We start from the raw sequence: 16154 nt of genomic DNA on the forward strand, positions 1-16154 counted from the left end.
ATCAGATGCCCCATTGCTTCCTTTTGCTTGCTTCTGCGCGAGATGGTGAGGGGTGATATAAAGCAAAAACAGTAGTAAATGAAGTATACTTCGAGGGTGTTACTCTTTGTTAGAAGGTGCCAAGGTTGGGTCAAATGGTCACACAACCACTCCAGACTCTTTCTGCTGTCTCTGGCACTTGTTCATTACCCCAGGCCCTCCTGAGAACTGTGAAAAGGTGAACACAGGAAGGACAGTGGTGTTGGCCTGGTTTCAAAATCTAACTCCAGCACCAACTGATTGTGCAAACTTAAGCAAGTGACTTAATCTGAGACCATTTCTTCTTGGGTACTAATTCACCAGGACATCGAAGACCTAACCTAAAGTACCTAGAGCAGTGCCAAAAAAGCACCTAGCACGCTCACCAGAAATACCCTCCCTGCTTCACACACTACCTTTGCCTTCAACCCTGCATTTCCCTCTGCCATTTTAGCCAGGTCTTATTGACATCTCGATTAACACGACTTCCCATGTGACCTCTAGAACCCTTGTTTCTCCTATTCAAATCCATCTAAACTTGCTTTCCACGAACACACTGCTCTCACCACTCTCAAGAGTTTACCATGACTCCCCAGGGCCTGTCATTGTCTAGTCTCTGTGGTCTCTTCTTACAATGACCTTCCTACATTTGCCCTAGCCAGTGAATCGACATTTCTAAGTACCAATTAATGTCTCTCCTCCCTCAAAAAGTAATCCCAACTATTCCCACCAACTGAACTTGATATATTAGTACAGCAATTAAAATCCAGATTACAATTATTTGGCTCTTGTATATGCTTAACTTGATGAATTACTTTTGTTTTCTAAACTAGACCATCCATTTAAGGGGGGAGACCATATCCTATTTCCCTACACCAATCTTGGTTTTTTTTTTTTGAGAGTCTTGTTTTGTTGCCCAAGCTGGAGTGCCGTGGCATGATGTTGGCTTACTGCAATGCAACCTCTGCCTTCTGGGTTCAAGCGATTCTCCTCCCTCAGCCTCTCAAATAGCTGGAATTACAGGCGTGTGCCACCACGCCCGGCTAATTTTTTGTACTTTTAGTAGAGACAGGGTTTCACCATGTTGGCCAGGCTGGTCTCAAACTCCTGACCTCAGGTGATCCACCTGCCTTGGCTTTCCAAAGCACTGGAATTATAGGTGTGAGCCACCACGCCCAGCAAAGGGAGAATTGTAGGTCCAACAAAACAAGTATGTTGGGGGGAATGAATAGAACATTAAAAACACTTCAAGTGATTCTTAAAATCACTGCATCTGAGAAAAACTCTACATATACTTTCAGCAGGAACAATCTTGTCAACAAATATTTTTATTATTGACTAATAAAGCCTTAATATAGGATCAAACATTTCTTTTCCCTACACATAAAGACAAGGCTGTTGCTATGTATAACAAAAGCAGGAAATACTTGCTGGGATTACAGGCACCTGCCACCATGCCCAGCTTTTAGTATTTTTAGTAGAGATGGGGTTTCACCGTGTTGGCCAGGCTGGTCTTGAACTCCTGACCTCAGGTGATCCACCCACCTCAGCCTCCCAAAGTGCTGGGATTACAGGCACGAACCACCGTGCCTGGCCAATACCTTTATTTTTGAGACAGAGTCTCACTCTGTCGCCCAGGCTGGAGTGCCCTGGTGCGATCTCAGCTCACTGCAACCTCCTCCTCCTGGGTTCATGCCATTCTCCTGCCTCAGTCTCCCGAGTAGCTGGGACTACAGGCGCCTGCCACCACGCCCGGCTAATTTTTTGTATTTTTAGTAGAGACGGGTTTCACCGTGTTAGCCAGGATGGTTTCGATCTCCTGACCTCGTGATCCACCTGCCTTGGCCTCCCAAAGTGCTGGGATTACAGGCGTGAGCCACCGCACCCGGCCAATATTTTCTTAGTAAGAGGCCAGCTGCTGCTAAAACAAGGATTTACCCTCCAGCATGAGGAGCCCAGCTTGGTCCCCCTGAGAAATCAGGTGACCTCAGCTGTAGGGCCTCTGGCACATCCAACTAGTGTAAGCCAGGTGTGATTAGGATCGTGGCATCTCCTATTTTGGCACAAGGATGATTCCGCTTTAGGATCCCAGAGATAATTCTATTTTTTAAAGTAGTTTCTCAGCAAAGACAGTTTTTGAAATTGCCTTTCCAGTTTTCCACAGGTTGACAGTGATTTCCCATTTCTGTCAACTCATTAATATTTAGTTTGCTAGTCCACATTTTTTTCAGAAGTAATCTTCTAATGCCATAAACAAATGAAAACCAAACCACACAGCTGGAAATCAAGTTTTGTTTTTATATGAACAGAAGCAGACCATCTAGAAATATTTCAGTTTATTTAAATTGTTAAGTAGAATATGAAACCGAATTTGTAGCTAGTACCAGAGGATGGACTTAACTGTTTGGTGTTTAATGAGAACAGCTTCTACACAGGATCCCAAGAGACTTACAGAAAAGGGGCAAAGCCCTAATATTAAGCAAATAAAACTCATGTTTCAAACAGATTATACAAAAATTGATTTATACTTCATTTCCCTTTTTTGATATTTAGAAAGTGCAGATTTAACAAAAGGTAGCCATATCCTTTCTATGTACAATGCCGATTATAATTATGCAAAACTGTCAGTCTGTTATCCAAAAATCCCAGTGTTTAGCTCTCAAACCTTAAGTCATGGAATTGAATAAGAATTAAAGAGGGTTAAAATAAAAAAGCTAATGCCACATTCCAGATAAAGGGAAGCAACAAATACATTAATCTAACAACAGTAGGTTTAACCTAAACTTTTCAAAAAGCTTAACATCATTTCATTATATTTTTAGTGGAAAATTAGGGATTATTTGGCAATGCTGCTTTTTACTAGTAGTAAACAATGATAAAGTCAAGTGTGGAAACAACCTAAGAATAACAACCAGTGAGGCATATAAAATTGTTTTTAGGGCACTATCTGAAAAATTTGTGGATTTTCATAGCAGATACGTCCCTATGTTGTTTGCTTATGTGAGCCAAGAGGTCATTAAAATGCTATTCACGACACAGAAAGACTTCTCAATGGAAGCTGCTGTCCTAAACTCAGCCTCTGCTAGAAATGAATCATGCTATTCACAATTCTTTCAACAAAGGTATCATCTTAGGATGCTAGCAGCATAGCAAACTTAACTTACCCTATCCTAATGATAAGCAATGAAGCAAAACTAGAAAAAATGCTGTGAAAAAAGGACAGGGTTAGAGACAGCTAGAGATCTTATCTTTACACGAAAAGCCTTTTGTTGTCCTTTTTCCAAACCCATGGTAACACAAGTTTTCCAAAAGGACGTGAAGACAGGACTTAAAATTAATAATATTCTAAAGTATTTCTCAATCTTAAGGTAAAGACAACTTAACACTGAAAAAGTGTTCTTCAGAGGCCAAATCTCAATACATTTGGCAAACATGTTAATAAAATTCACTCCTCCTTCCTGCTTTTTCTTTTTTAAAAAAACAACCTGTACTAGGCTACCAAGCTGCTAGAGGAGTTGCCAAAATGGAGACTACTCAAATGTAGGTTAAGAGATTTATTCTAGGAAAGTGAATAGGCTATACACCTAATTAGAAAGACAAACCACAACACCCTCCAAACACTAGTGCATGCAGTTAACTCTTCCATTTCATAAGCTCAATGGATAGACAGGAAGGGAACAAAGAGAGGAAGAACAGCAGAACATAGAAGTAAAACAGCCAGTGAAGGCATCTGGGACACGTTTTAGGGCAGAGAGCAAATGAGGGGGAAGACACCAATTAACTGACATTGGATAGTAGGCAGTTAGAACTTATCTTTCCGTTTACCTAGCAAGTTACATCAGTGCTTTATATTAAACTTGACAAACCTACTAGTTTGTCCCTTTCACTCTTAAATATACCATGAGGTGGTGGGGGAGGGAGAAGCAAATAAAGCAGCATGCAGGGAGACGCAAGGAAAAAGTGGCCAAGGAAAAGAAATGGTGGCAGGAATAATTTTAAATATCAAGGCCACTTAAAACAAGACTCAGCAAACCAAAGCTATCACTTCTGCATTACCCTTTGTCCTCAATTAACTACTTTGAAAATGACAGCCAAGCAAACCACAAACATTTTAATGGTTTATGTTTGGATGATATGTCTCCTGCACATGCTTCCACCAGAACAAAAAAGGAAAACCAAAGAAGTTCCTTTCCACATAAGGCACAGGACAAAATTAACCCCATTTACATGTTCAAGGCGAAAATGAGTGTTTTCCTGGCTTTTGTTTCTTTTGCTATCACATGTCTATAGATTATAGGGACTCAAGCACATTATCCATGACAGAAAATTCCACTGTTGTACAAAATAAAATTGTTAATTCTAACTTTATTCTTATACAATTTGCAGAATAGATTTGAAATGATTGCTATAGGTTTTAATGTTGATAAGAACTGGACTATAATACAACTGAAATGCAGCTGAGCTGAGCAAGTACATTTAAAAATGAAGTCACAGACATGATTTTTCTATACATTTTTTTGTTTGAAGAAAATTATGATAAAGTCAGCAAGCAGTCACAGATGAAAGAACAAATAAAATAGGTGGCTTGGATAGTTAAGATGAGAAACAAAAATATCTGTTTAGAGTTAAAAATGGACAGAGTGGTTTATTTTGCAGCAAGAAGAGAAAACGGGGTGGTGGATGGCAACTGATGGAACAGGAGAATGCTCAGCAGCATTTGCTCTTCCAGCCTGTCACGCCTCCTCCACTGCTGATATCTACATTTTCACTGTTGGGCTCTTTTACAGGGGTCTGCAACAAACACACAAGGAAAATAACTCATGAAAAAACACTGCTATGGATAAAATCAAGTTTCAACAGGAATATTCTCATAAATGTCAATTTATACAACAAAATACAATTACAATCACATGAGATAGGTTCCCCTCCATGCAAAGTAAAGATCTGCAAGCCTTGTTTTGATCATTTTGCCTGCTTCCTCCAAGCTGTGAAATACTGTAGACATTTCCTGGCATCCCTTTATAAAGCTTCTGAAATCTTCTCTGCTCTCTTAAATAGATTGTTATCTTCTAGCCCTGACCTCTGAATATGTTTAGTACTTAAAAGGCATTGGGAAGCAGGTTGTATAAAACCAATGTTAGGTATATGTAATGTCACAGAAATAAAACTGCCCTTTTCTGTTTAGTTATCTGCGTTTTTAGACTAATTTTATTACTGTAGGATAGTTTTTAAAAGGCAGTCTCAACTGATTAAGTGAAAAGGAGTGAAGGAAAATGTGATCTAATTCATGTTAAAAATGGATATAGATGGCTGGGCACACTGCCTCACGCCTGTAAGCCCCGCACTTTTCGGAGGCCAAGGTGGGAGGATCCCTTGAGGCCAGGAGCTAAAACCACCTTGGGCAAGATAGTGAGACCCCCATCTGTATAAAACATTTAAAATATTAGCTGGACACAGTGGCTCAAGCCTGTAGTCCCAGCTACTCAGGAGGCTGAGGCAAGAGGATCACTTGAGCCCAGGAGTTCAAGGCTGCAGTGAGCTATGATCACTCCACTGCACTCCAGCCTGCGCAACACAGCAAGACAGTAAGACTCCTCCCAATTCCCCTAAAAACATAGAAAAACTCCAAAGGAGATACAACAAAATACTAACAGTAGCAACCCTTAGGTAGTAAAATTATGGTTGATTTAATTTTATTCTTAGTATAATTCTGTTTTTTCCCAACATTAAATATTACTTTGAAAATCAGAAGGGCCAGGCACTGTGGCTGAGGCCTGTAATCCCAGCACTTTGAGAGGCCGAGGCAGTTGGATCACCTGAGGTCAGGAGTTCGAGACCAGTCTGGCCAACATGCCAAAACCCTGTCTCTATAAAATTACTAAAATTAGCTGGGTGTGGTGTTGCACGTCTGTAATCCCAGCTACTCAGGAGGCTGAGGCAGGAGAATCGCTTGAACTCGGGAGCAGAGGTTGCAGTGAGTCAAGATTCCGCCACTGCGCTCCAGCCTGGGCGACAGAGTGAGACTCTATCTCAAAAAAAAAAAAAAAAATCAGAAGAATACAGTATTTTAAAAAGGTAGGCCCATTCTTTATATATAAAAAATATTTTTAAAGTGATACCTTACATACAGAAAAGTACATAAAGCTTAAGTGTAAGCCTGATGTATTTTTAGTATATACTGTCAAACTACCAGATCAGGATATAGAACATAATATTCCCAAGAAGGCTCTCTTGTGCCCCTCTCCTGCCAGTACTGCTCTCTTCAAGTTACCCAATATTCTGATTTCTATCATCTAAGATTAGTTTTTTTTCTATTCCTATCCTTCATATACATGGAACCATAGTTGAATATATTCTTCTCTGTGTGACTTCTTTCACTCAGTATCAGTCTTTGAGATTTATCGGTGCTGTTGTATAAAACAGTAGTTCATCACAACATTTTGAAAGCCACGATGTACCTGAGAACTTATTCTCTCATGGAAACAATATAAAGTTAAGGGCTTGTATAGCCCAAGGGGGAAAATATTAAAGTATTTCAAAAATATTTTAAAACCTCAAGTAGCCTAAGAGAAGCCTAGTGAACTCATCCTGAGGTGACACTGCTACTTGCCCTTAGAGCTCACCTACTTACTCCCACTGCCTAATGGGATTCTTCTCCTCCATGTGTGTCAAAGCAGCAAATTATGCATTAAAAAGACCTCTGTGGGGTTTCCAGTACAAGTGACTTTGCTCCTAAAAGAGATCTTTGAGAAAGATGTAAAGAAGAAAAAGGGGGCAGACCAGCACCCAGCAAGAAAAAAGAGTACAGCTGCACTGGAAATTCTGTCTGGAAACTTCCAGGTATGGGTCAGGTGAAGGAAACCAGGGAGGCTCCTACACTGATTTTCTTAGCATCTCACTCACTATCTTTTTAGAATTTAACTTAGATCCTTGAAACAGATTCAAAAAAACAAAACAAAACAAAAAAACAAAAGGGTATCTCCTGCAGAGCGAAATCTTGTACAGCCAAAATATTTAAGTTGAAGTTGAGTTTTAATTAAGTTTATTAAAAGTTTTAAGCTCGCTCCTAGCTAAGAATAAGAAAAGGGCAATAACCAAATAGAAAAATTGGGCAAAGGAATAAACAAAAAAAAATTACAGAAAAGGAAATGTAAAAGTGATTCTTAAACATATGTTTTTAGGTCAGGTGAGGTGGCTCACGCCTGTAATCCCAGCACTGTGGGAGGCCAAGTTGGGAAGATCACCCGAGGTCATGAGTTCGAGACCAGCCTGGCCAACATGGTGAAACCCTGTCTCTACTAAAAACACAAACATTCGTTTGTGTGGTGGCAGGCGCCTGTAATCCCAGCTACTTGGGAAGTTGAGACAGGAGACTCTCTTGAACCTGGAAGGCAGAGGCTGCAGTGAGCAGAGATCATGCCATTGCACTCCAACCTGGGCAAGAAGGGCAAAATTCTGTCTCAAAACAAACAAACAAACAAATGTTTTTAAATGCTCAGCCTTACTCAGAAATTACCAGCAAATTAAATCTGCATTTTTTAACCGGTTAGACTGGGAAAGATCTGAGTCTTGTAAATCCACTGTGCTGGCCAGGGTATGAATAACACATATTCTCATATACTGCAAGTGGGTGTGTAAATGGGTGTAACCCTCAGGACAGACTTTGGCAGTATTTATCAAAATTGCAAATGTACATACATGTATGCTCTTTGACCAGTTCTCAGAATCTGTCCTTCAAATGTATGTGCGTATGGAAAATTATTTAAATATAAGATTATGCACTACACACACAGTTTATGTGCACATAAGTTTGAAAATAATCTAAATGTCCACTGGGGGACTTGTTCAATTATGATATAAACATTCAAAGGAATAGTATATAATAATTTAAAAAGTAAAACTATTTTGCTTATGGTAAGTGAAATAAGCAAAATGACAATCAGTAGAGTATGTTACCTCATCTGTTAAAAAGAAAAGGTTGTGGGGGAGGGGTGGGACAAAAATATATATTCATATTTACTCAGAGTAATAACTGATAAATTAATCACATCAGTTACCTGGGGAGTAAGGATAAAATGAGGAATTGGCAACTGATATTGAGGGAATCAAAGGGAACAAGGTGGGAAATTTCTGTATCCTTTTTTTTTCTCCTTTTAAATGTTTGAAGCAAGAGAATGAATCATGTAGCCAAATAATTAAGTTAAAAGATGTTTTAAATTGCTTTCATTTTAAGTTAATTCTAACGTGAAGGAATTTTACATTTGCTATTTGAACTCATAACTTCACCACATCAGTGTATGGATGTGTATGAAAAAAATTGCTACCTAGTATTTGGGCCTGCTTACTTGGGAAAACTCTAGACCAAGCTTGTCCAACCTGCAGCCTGCATGCAGCCCAACACAACAAATTCGTAAACTTTGTTAAAACATGATGAGATTTTTTTGTGTGTGATTTTTTTCTTTAGCGTTCGAGCTATGGTTAGTATTAGTGTATTTTATATGTGGTCCAAGACAATTCTTCTTCCACTGTGGCCAAGGGAAGCCAAAAGATTGGACACCCCTACAAGTCTAGACTGAGATCTTTATTTATTAGTATACTAATACTTTAACCTTTAATAATGATAATAAGGAAAGCTCTACCTCACTGGGGCACAAAATTATATATATAATGGCTATATAGCACTATTAAAAAAAAAAAAAAAAAAAAAAGCCAAGACTGATGAGAAGATCAAAGGACATAGTATAGATAGAAACTAAGCAGAAACCACGAAGACCAAAAAGCCCAGAAAGAGAAAGGACATAGAGCCAAGAGTGTTTCACTAGGTCTTGTGGTCTTGTGGTAACTCCTGCCAGTCTTATCCTGGTCTTTAACTCGACTGTGAATACTGGATAATGTTTCATCCTGACCCACCAATGTCTGAAATACAAAGTACCTTCAACCAATTTTAAAAGAAGTATTTTTCTATTTCTTTTATTCCCTTCATTTAATTAAAAATACAATTTTTGGTACGTGGCTCACACCTGTAATTCCAACACTTTGGGAAGCCAGGGCGAGAGGTTCCCTTAAGGCCACGAGTTCAAGACCTGCCTGGACAACACAGTGAGACCCCTATCTCTACCAAAAAATCTGAAAATTAGTGAGGGATAGTGATGTGTCCTCGTGGTCCTAAGCTACTCAGAAAGCTGAAGCAGGAGGATGACTTGAGCCCAGGAGTTCAAATCTAGCTTGGGAAACAAAGATCCCATCAATTAAAAAAAAAAAAAGAGAGAGACCGAGCTAGGCTTGATGGCAGACCCCTGTGGACCCAGCTACTAGTGTATCACTGGAGGCCAGGAGTTTGAGGCTACAGCCAGCATGATCACACTTACGAACAGCCACTACACTTCAGCCCTGGGCAACACAGTGAGACCCTGTCTCAAAAAGAAAACAAAAAAAAAAGAAAGAAACACATTTTTTCCTAGTTGTATTCTTCTATTCTTTTGCTCTTCAAAAGAACAATAAATAATATAGATTTTCTCAAGAAATTCTAATGGGTTCACCTTAATTGTGAAAGACTGTTCTTTTAAAAAAATCTTAAAATTGCTTATAATTCAAAAAAGAAACCTGTTGAAATTTCAAAACTAAACTGCCTATAGTCAGTACATGAATCTGCCCTATGATCTCTCCCCCTTACCACCATCACTCTCTTGGAGTGCTATTTGGAGTTTGGTATCTACCCTTCCAGTTCTCCATTTGCTAAAAATAAAATGTATCTGCATGTACATATGTCTGTTTGGTATATCATATAATCTTGAAAAATGAGATCACTTCACATTTTATATCCTTTTTTTTTTTTTTTGAGACGGAGTCTCGCTCTGTCGCCCACGCTGGAGTGCAGTGGCGTGATCTCGGCTCACTGCAAGCTCCGCCTCCTGGGTTCACACCATTCTCCTGCCTCAGCCTTCCCAGTAGCTGGGACTACAGGCGCCCGCCACCACGCCCGGCTAATTTTTTGTATTCTTAGTAGAGACGGGGCTTCACCGGGTTAGCCAGGATGGTCTCAATCTCTTGACCTCGTGATCCGCCCGCCTCAGCCTCCCAAAGTGCTGGGATTACAGGCATGAGCCACAGTGCCCAGCCCCTAATTTGCTTTTTATCACTCAATACACACACTATGGAGATCTTTTATACTTAGTTTAATTGTTGTCAGCCTCTCTCATTCTCTGAAATAAAATTCAATTTTTGATCTGACTGGATTCTCATAGAAAAACATCTCCTAAAGCAGGAAGTCCCAAAACATGATATGCAAAGGAAGCTGGCAGATTCAAAAGGGCACCCATTTTTTAGCCCCATTAAAGAGCAATAACTGATGACTGTTTTTTCCAGTTTGAATATTCAATTGTAGTAAACAGATACCTACATTTCACTCTAAAAATTAGGTCCCTTGGTTTTAGTCACTCTATATAAAGAATTTACTTCAATGTAAGTATTTCAACTCAATCTCTTGTAATTGCTCAGAAATTTCACTAGATTTATATGTGACATACCACCTTTATTACAGCTAATGTCTCTGTCCTTCCAAAGTGGAGAAAGAAAAAAAACTGGTTGGTTAAGAAAATGTAAAAACAAACATCTACCTTTTATATAGGTCGGTTTTAGAAAAAATATTAATATTTCAAATATAAAAATAGAAAGGTTACCAAATGTAATTACATTTTCTACTATACAACATCTGCTTCTCTTTTAGGATGTGTGTCAGATTTTTTTTTTTTTTTTTTTTTTTTTTTGAGATGGAGTCTTGGTCTGTTGCCAGGCTGGCGTGCAGTGGCGTTATCTCGGCTCACTGCAACCTCTGACTCCCTGGTTCAAGGGATTCTTCTGCCTCAGCCTCCAAAGAAGCTGGGATTACAGGCATGTGCCACCACACCCAGCTAATTTTTGTATTTTTAGTAGAGATGGGGTTTCACCGTGTTGGCCAGGATGGTCTCATCTCCTGACCTCGTGATCCGCCTGCCTCAGCCTCCCAAAATGCTGGGATTAGAGATGTGAGCCACCGCGCCTGGCCAATGTATGTCAGATTTTATCTGTATTTATTTGCATTTAAAATTACAACAGATTGAACAGATAATTCAGGATTCATAACCAAATCCATGCATTATACCTAGTCACTTGAGGGAAAATATGAAAATCGGATTTCCTAATTTGGCTACATGTTACTTATACTAGCAAATATTGAGAGTCACAAATCTTAAGCCCAGAAACAAACCTGAGGTAAAACATGCATTCCTCAAGATCACATTTTCAGCATTATTTATTTTCTTACATAATAGGTTTTATTCAGTATGTACAGAATATGTACATGCCCTTTATTTGCCTGAGAAGTGACTAATATGGCAGAATAGCAATTCTGTGGCAATAACTACTTAATAGATTCATTTCTTATCTTAAAATTTCCTAAATTATCTGAGACTGCAAAGTACTCATTAAGAGAAATGAATCCAATAATAAAAAGGCTAGAAAAGATAAAAAACTGGAAAAAATAATGGAACTAGGGACTAGACAGTGACTGTGGAGCTTGCTACCTGAGCTTCGCCTCCCGTCAGATCAGTGGTAGCATTAGATTCTCACAGGAGTGCAAACCCCACTGTGAACTGCACGTGCAAGGGATCTACATTGCACGCTCCTTAGGAAGATCTAACGCCTCATGATCTGAGGTGGGGCAGTTTCACCCAATACGGTCCATGGAAAAATTATCTTCCACAAAACCAGTGCTTGGTGCCAAAAAAGCTGGGGACTGCTGCCCTACAGAAACAATACCACCCAAACTCAAATTCTGTATGTAAATACAGTACTTCAGAATAGACAAAATATTCAACAGAGATACACTCAGGTACCTGGCAGGAAGTAAAAATAGGAACCTACCTTTCGAAGGATATCTTCAGCTAACGTGAGGAACGCCTTTTCGATGTTTATATTTGCTTTTGCACTAGTCTCAAAAAACCTAATACCATGCTCCCTTGCAATCTAAAACAGAAACAAAATATCATCATAAAATTATCAAGCATGGGTTGCCAATTGCTGACTTTAACATCTTAAATACTAATCTTATTCTGAAGGCAGTGGTCCCAACTAGAATATATAACACAGAATATTTCAGCAAGTCAAGCTCTTTCATAAAACAAACAAAAGTAATCTCCTTACCCCAAAAGTTTATTTCAGATACAGTACTAAAACAGATACTTCACCCTGGGGGCAAACTTACGAGAAGCTCAACCTGACTTCTCAGGGTCTAATTTCTGCTCACCGCAGGCTGACTGTCACATTTTAGAACCATACAAATTGATACATCTCCTTAAAGTCCTAAGTTTAGGCCGGGCGCGGTGGCTCACGCCTGTAATCCCAGCACTTTGGGAGGCCGAGGCGGGCGGATCACAAGGTCAGGAGATCGAGACCACGGTGAAACCCCGTCTCTACTAAAAATACAAAAAATTAGCCGGGCGCGGTTGTGGGCGCCTGTAGTCCCAGCTACTCGGGAGGCTGAGGCAGGAGAATGGCGTGAACCCGGGAGGCGGAGCTTGCAGTGAGCCGAGATCGCGCCACTGCACTCCAGCCTGGGCTGGGCGACAGAGCGAGACTCCGTCTCAAAAAAAAAAAAAAAAAAAAAAAAAAAGTCCTAAGTTTAAAAATTGAGGATTACTGACTTACATTTTTCTCTCTTTGTAGTTTAAATAAGGATAAAAATACTATGGGAACATTTGATGCCCCCATATATGTTAAATATGCACTAAAAAACAAATTCATTCAAATAATAAAATATTTCCAACAAGTATTTTAAAAACTATGTAATTAGCTTAGTGCATTCCATCACTATTACTATAAAAATAATCAAAAGCGGCCGGGCGCGGTGGCTCAAGCCTGTAATCCTAGCACTTTGGGAGGCTGAGATGGGTGGATCACGAGGTCAGGAAATCGAGACCATCCTGGCTAACACGGTGAAACCCTGTCTCTACTAAAAAAATACAAAAAACAACTAGCCGGGCGAGGTGGTGGGCGCCTGCAGTCCCAGCTACTCGGGAGGCTGAGGCAGGAGAATGGCGTAAATCTGGGAGGCGGAGCTTGCAGTGAGCTCGGATCCGGCCACTGCACTCCAGCCTGGGCAGCAGAGCCAGACTCCGTCTCAAAAGAAAAAATAATAATAATAATAATAATCAAAAGCAGCATTACATTTACAAAGAGCAGAATATCAGTTTAATTCAGATTTTTACCTGTTCTCCTTTTCCTTTAGGTACAACTCTTTTGTCGTCCATATCACACTTGTTTCCTAGTAACATTCTTTCCACATCTTCATTGGCATGCTAAAATGAAATAAAATTTTACTTTTACATACTACCATGAATTATGGCTTAACAGTCTTTAAAAGTGACTTTATTCTCAATTTAGAATGTCATTTCTATAGCTTTAAAGGTTTAAAGCAGTCACCCTAAAACTACCCCATGCTAAAAGCCTACACAAATGCTTAGATTACCTGGCAAAAGAAACACAATTCTCAAGACATATCCATGTCAAATATTATTTCCTCCCTAAAGGAGGCTGTCTGCTTTCTAGGTATGCTCTTTCTTACCAAAAGAGAAGACAGAGGCAAAGAAACTTGCATAATCTAAATCCAGGCTGGATCATTTCAGATTTTATAATGCATACTACCCCATAGAAGCCTTAATTAAAAATTGTATAGAGACTTTAAAGTCTCAAATAGCTGTATTGCTATGGCACAAGGAGGTCCATGCAGAAAAATCAGTTAAAAACAAGTGGTTGTCCCCTTAAGATCCCAATGACAATTTTTGCAGAAATAGAAAGATCTATCCAAAAATTCACATGGAATCTAACATCAAAATAATCTCTCTTTTTGAGACAGAGCCTCGTTCTGTTGCCCAGGCTGGAGTGCAGTGGTGTGATCTCAGATTACTGCAACTTCTGCCTCCCAAGTTCAAGTGATTCTCCTGCCTTAGCCTCCTGAGTAGCTGCGAGTAGCTGGGACTACAGGTGTGTGTGCTACCATGCCAGCTAATTTTTGTAGTTTTTCAGTAGAGACAGGGGTTTCTGCCATGTTGGCCAGGCTGATCCCAAACTCCTGGCCTCAAGTGACCTACCCCGCTTGGCCTCCCAAAGAGCTAGGATTACAGGCATGAGCCACTGAGCCCAGCCAAAGTAATATTAGCTGTGGGAGTCAAATTTCAGAACTTCACTACAAATCAAAAAGTGTAGAACTAGCATAAGGACAGATACACAGACTAATGGAATGGAACAGAGAGCCCAGAAATAAATCCTCACATACTTAGTCAAATGATCCTCAACAAGGATGCCAAAATCAGTCAATAAGGAAAGGACAGTCTTCTCAATAAATAGCACTAGGAAAATCAGATATCCACATGCAAAAGAATGAAACTGGATCCTTATTTTAAACCATAAAAAAAAATTAACTTGAAATAGATCAAAGACCTCAAACTATAAAACTCTTAGAAGAAAACACAGGGAAAAGCTTCAGGACAGTGGACTTGGCAATGGTTTCTTTGATATGATATCAAAAGCACAGGCAATGAAAGAAAAAGTAGATAAACTGTACTTCATCAAAGTTAAAAACTATTGTACAACAAAGGACACTATCAAGAGAATGAAAAGACAAACCACGAACAGGAGAAAATATTTGAAAAGGGAATAATACCTAAAATATATAAAAAACACCTAAAACTCCTAACAAGAACAAAAAACAATGACAGCACTTTGGGAGGCCGAGGCAGAAAATCACCTGAGCCCAGGAGTTCGAGACTAGCCTGTGAGACCTCATCTCTACAAAAAATTTTAAAATTAGCCAGGCATGGTGGTGTGTGCCTGCAGTCCCAGCTACTTAGGAGGCTGTGGTAGGAGAATCACTTGAGCCTGGGAAGTTGAGGCTGCAGTGAGCCATGATCATCATGCCACTGAACTCCAGCCTGGGGAACAGAGCAAGACCTTGTCTGGAAAAAAGAAAAAAAAAGAAAAAGAAAAAAAGAAAAGAAAAAGAAAAATGCAAGCAAAGGATCTGAATAGACATTTCTCCAAAGAAGATATACAAACAAACAATATGTACATGAAAAGATGCTCAATATCACTAACATTAGAAAATGCAAATCAAAACCACAATGAGATACCACTACATACCCATTAGTATGGCTGCCATTAAAAAAACAGAAAACACATATTGGTGAGGATGTGGAGAAACCGAAACCTTTGTGTACTGTTGGTAGGTATGTAAAATGGTGCAATCACGGTGGAAAAGTCTGGTGATTCCTCAAAAGGTTAAACATAGAATTATCATATGATCCAGCAATTATACTTATGGGTACACACGCAAAAGAATTTAAAGCAGGGACTCAGATATTTGTACACCAGTGTTCAGAGCAACATTATTCACAATAGTAAAAGAGCAAAAACAACCCACATATCCAACAATGGGTGAATAAATAAACAGAACATGGCATATAAAAACAATGGAATATTATTCAGCCTTAAAAACAAACAAGTTCTGACACATGCTATAATGTAGATGAACCTTGAAAACTTTGTTAAATGAAGTAAATTACTTACAAATTGAACAAATACTATATGATTCCACTTATATGAGGTACCTATAACAGTCAGATTCATAGAAAATAGAATGGTGACAGTTGCCAGGAGCTGGGGAAAGGGGGAGACAGAAATTGTTTAATGGATGAAAAGCTTCAGTTCAGAAAGATGAAAAAGTTCTGGAGATGGATGGTGGTGATGGTTGCACAACAGTAGAATGTACCTAACACCACTGAACTATACACCAAAATAATGGTTAAAATGAAAATTTCATGTTGTATGTGTTTTACCACAATTTTAAAAACTATTCAAAAACAACAACAGGCTGAGCACGGGGGCTCATGCCTGTAATCCCACCACTTTAAGAGGCCGAGGCAGGAGGCACACTTGAGCCCAAGGGCTCAAGGCTGGAGTGAACTATTATCATCGCCACTGCACTCCAGCCAGGGCAACAAGGCAAGACCCTGTATCAAAAAAAAAAAAAAAAAAAAAAAAAAAAAGCAACAACAACAAAAAGAAAAACAACAGCAGCAAAACTGCCAAATGGCTGTGGTTAC

General features: G+C 39.3%; 1 protein-coding gene across 2 annotated transcripts in view; it reads right to left on the minus strand.

The window, feature by feature from the left end:
* Nucleotides 1–2339: 2339 nt before the first annotated feature.
* The window catches only part of RAB10 (RAB10, member RAS oncogene family), a 107352-nt gene continuing 93537 nt past the window's right edge, over nucleotides 2340–16154 (minus strand). For both annotated transcript variants that reach the window (XR_012422590.1, XM_005576364.4), the window contains 3 exons: nucleotides 13263–13352; nucleotides 11920–12021; nucleotides 2340–4809 (listed from right to left, as the gene is read on the minus strand). Coding sequence is in view for 1 of the 2 variants with exons in the window: in XM_005576364.4 (XP_005576421.1) it covers nucleotides 4726–4809; nucleotides 11920–12021; nucleotides 13263–13352 (276 nt within the window). In the remaining variant the exon portion in view is untranslated. The remainder of the gene's footprint in view (nucleotides 4810–11919; nucleotides 12022–13262; nucleotides 13353–16154) is intronic.

The sequence above is a fragment of the Macaca fascicularis genome, chromosome 13 (assembly GCF_037993035.2).
Source record: "Macaca fascicularis isolate 582-1 chromosome 13, T2T-MFA8v1.1".
Classification (NCBI taxonomy): Eukaryota; Metazoa; Chordata; class Mammalia; order Primates; family Cercopithecidae; genus Macaca; species Macaca fascicularis.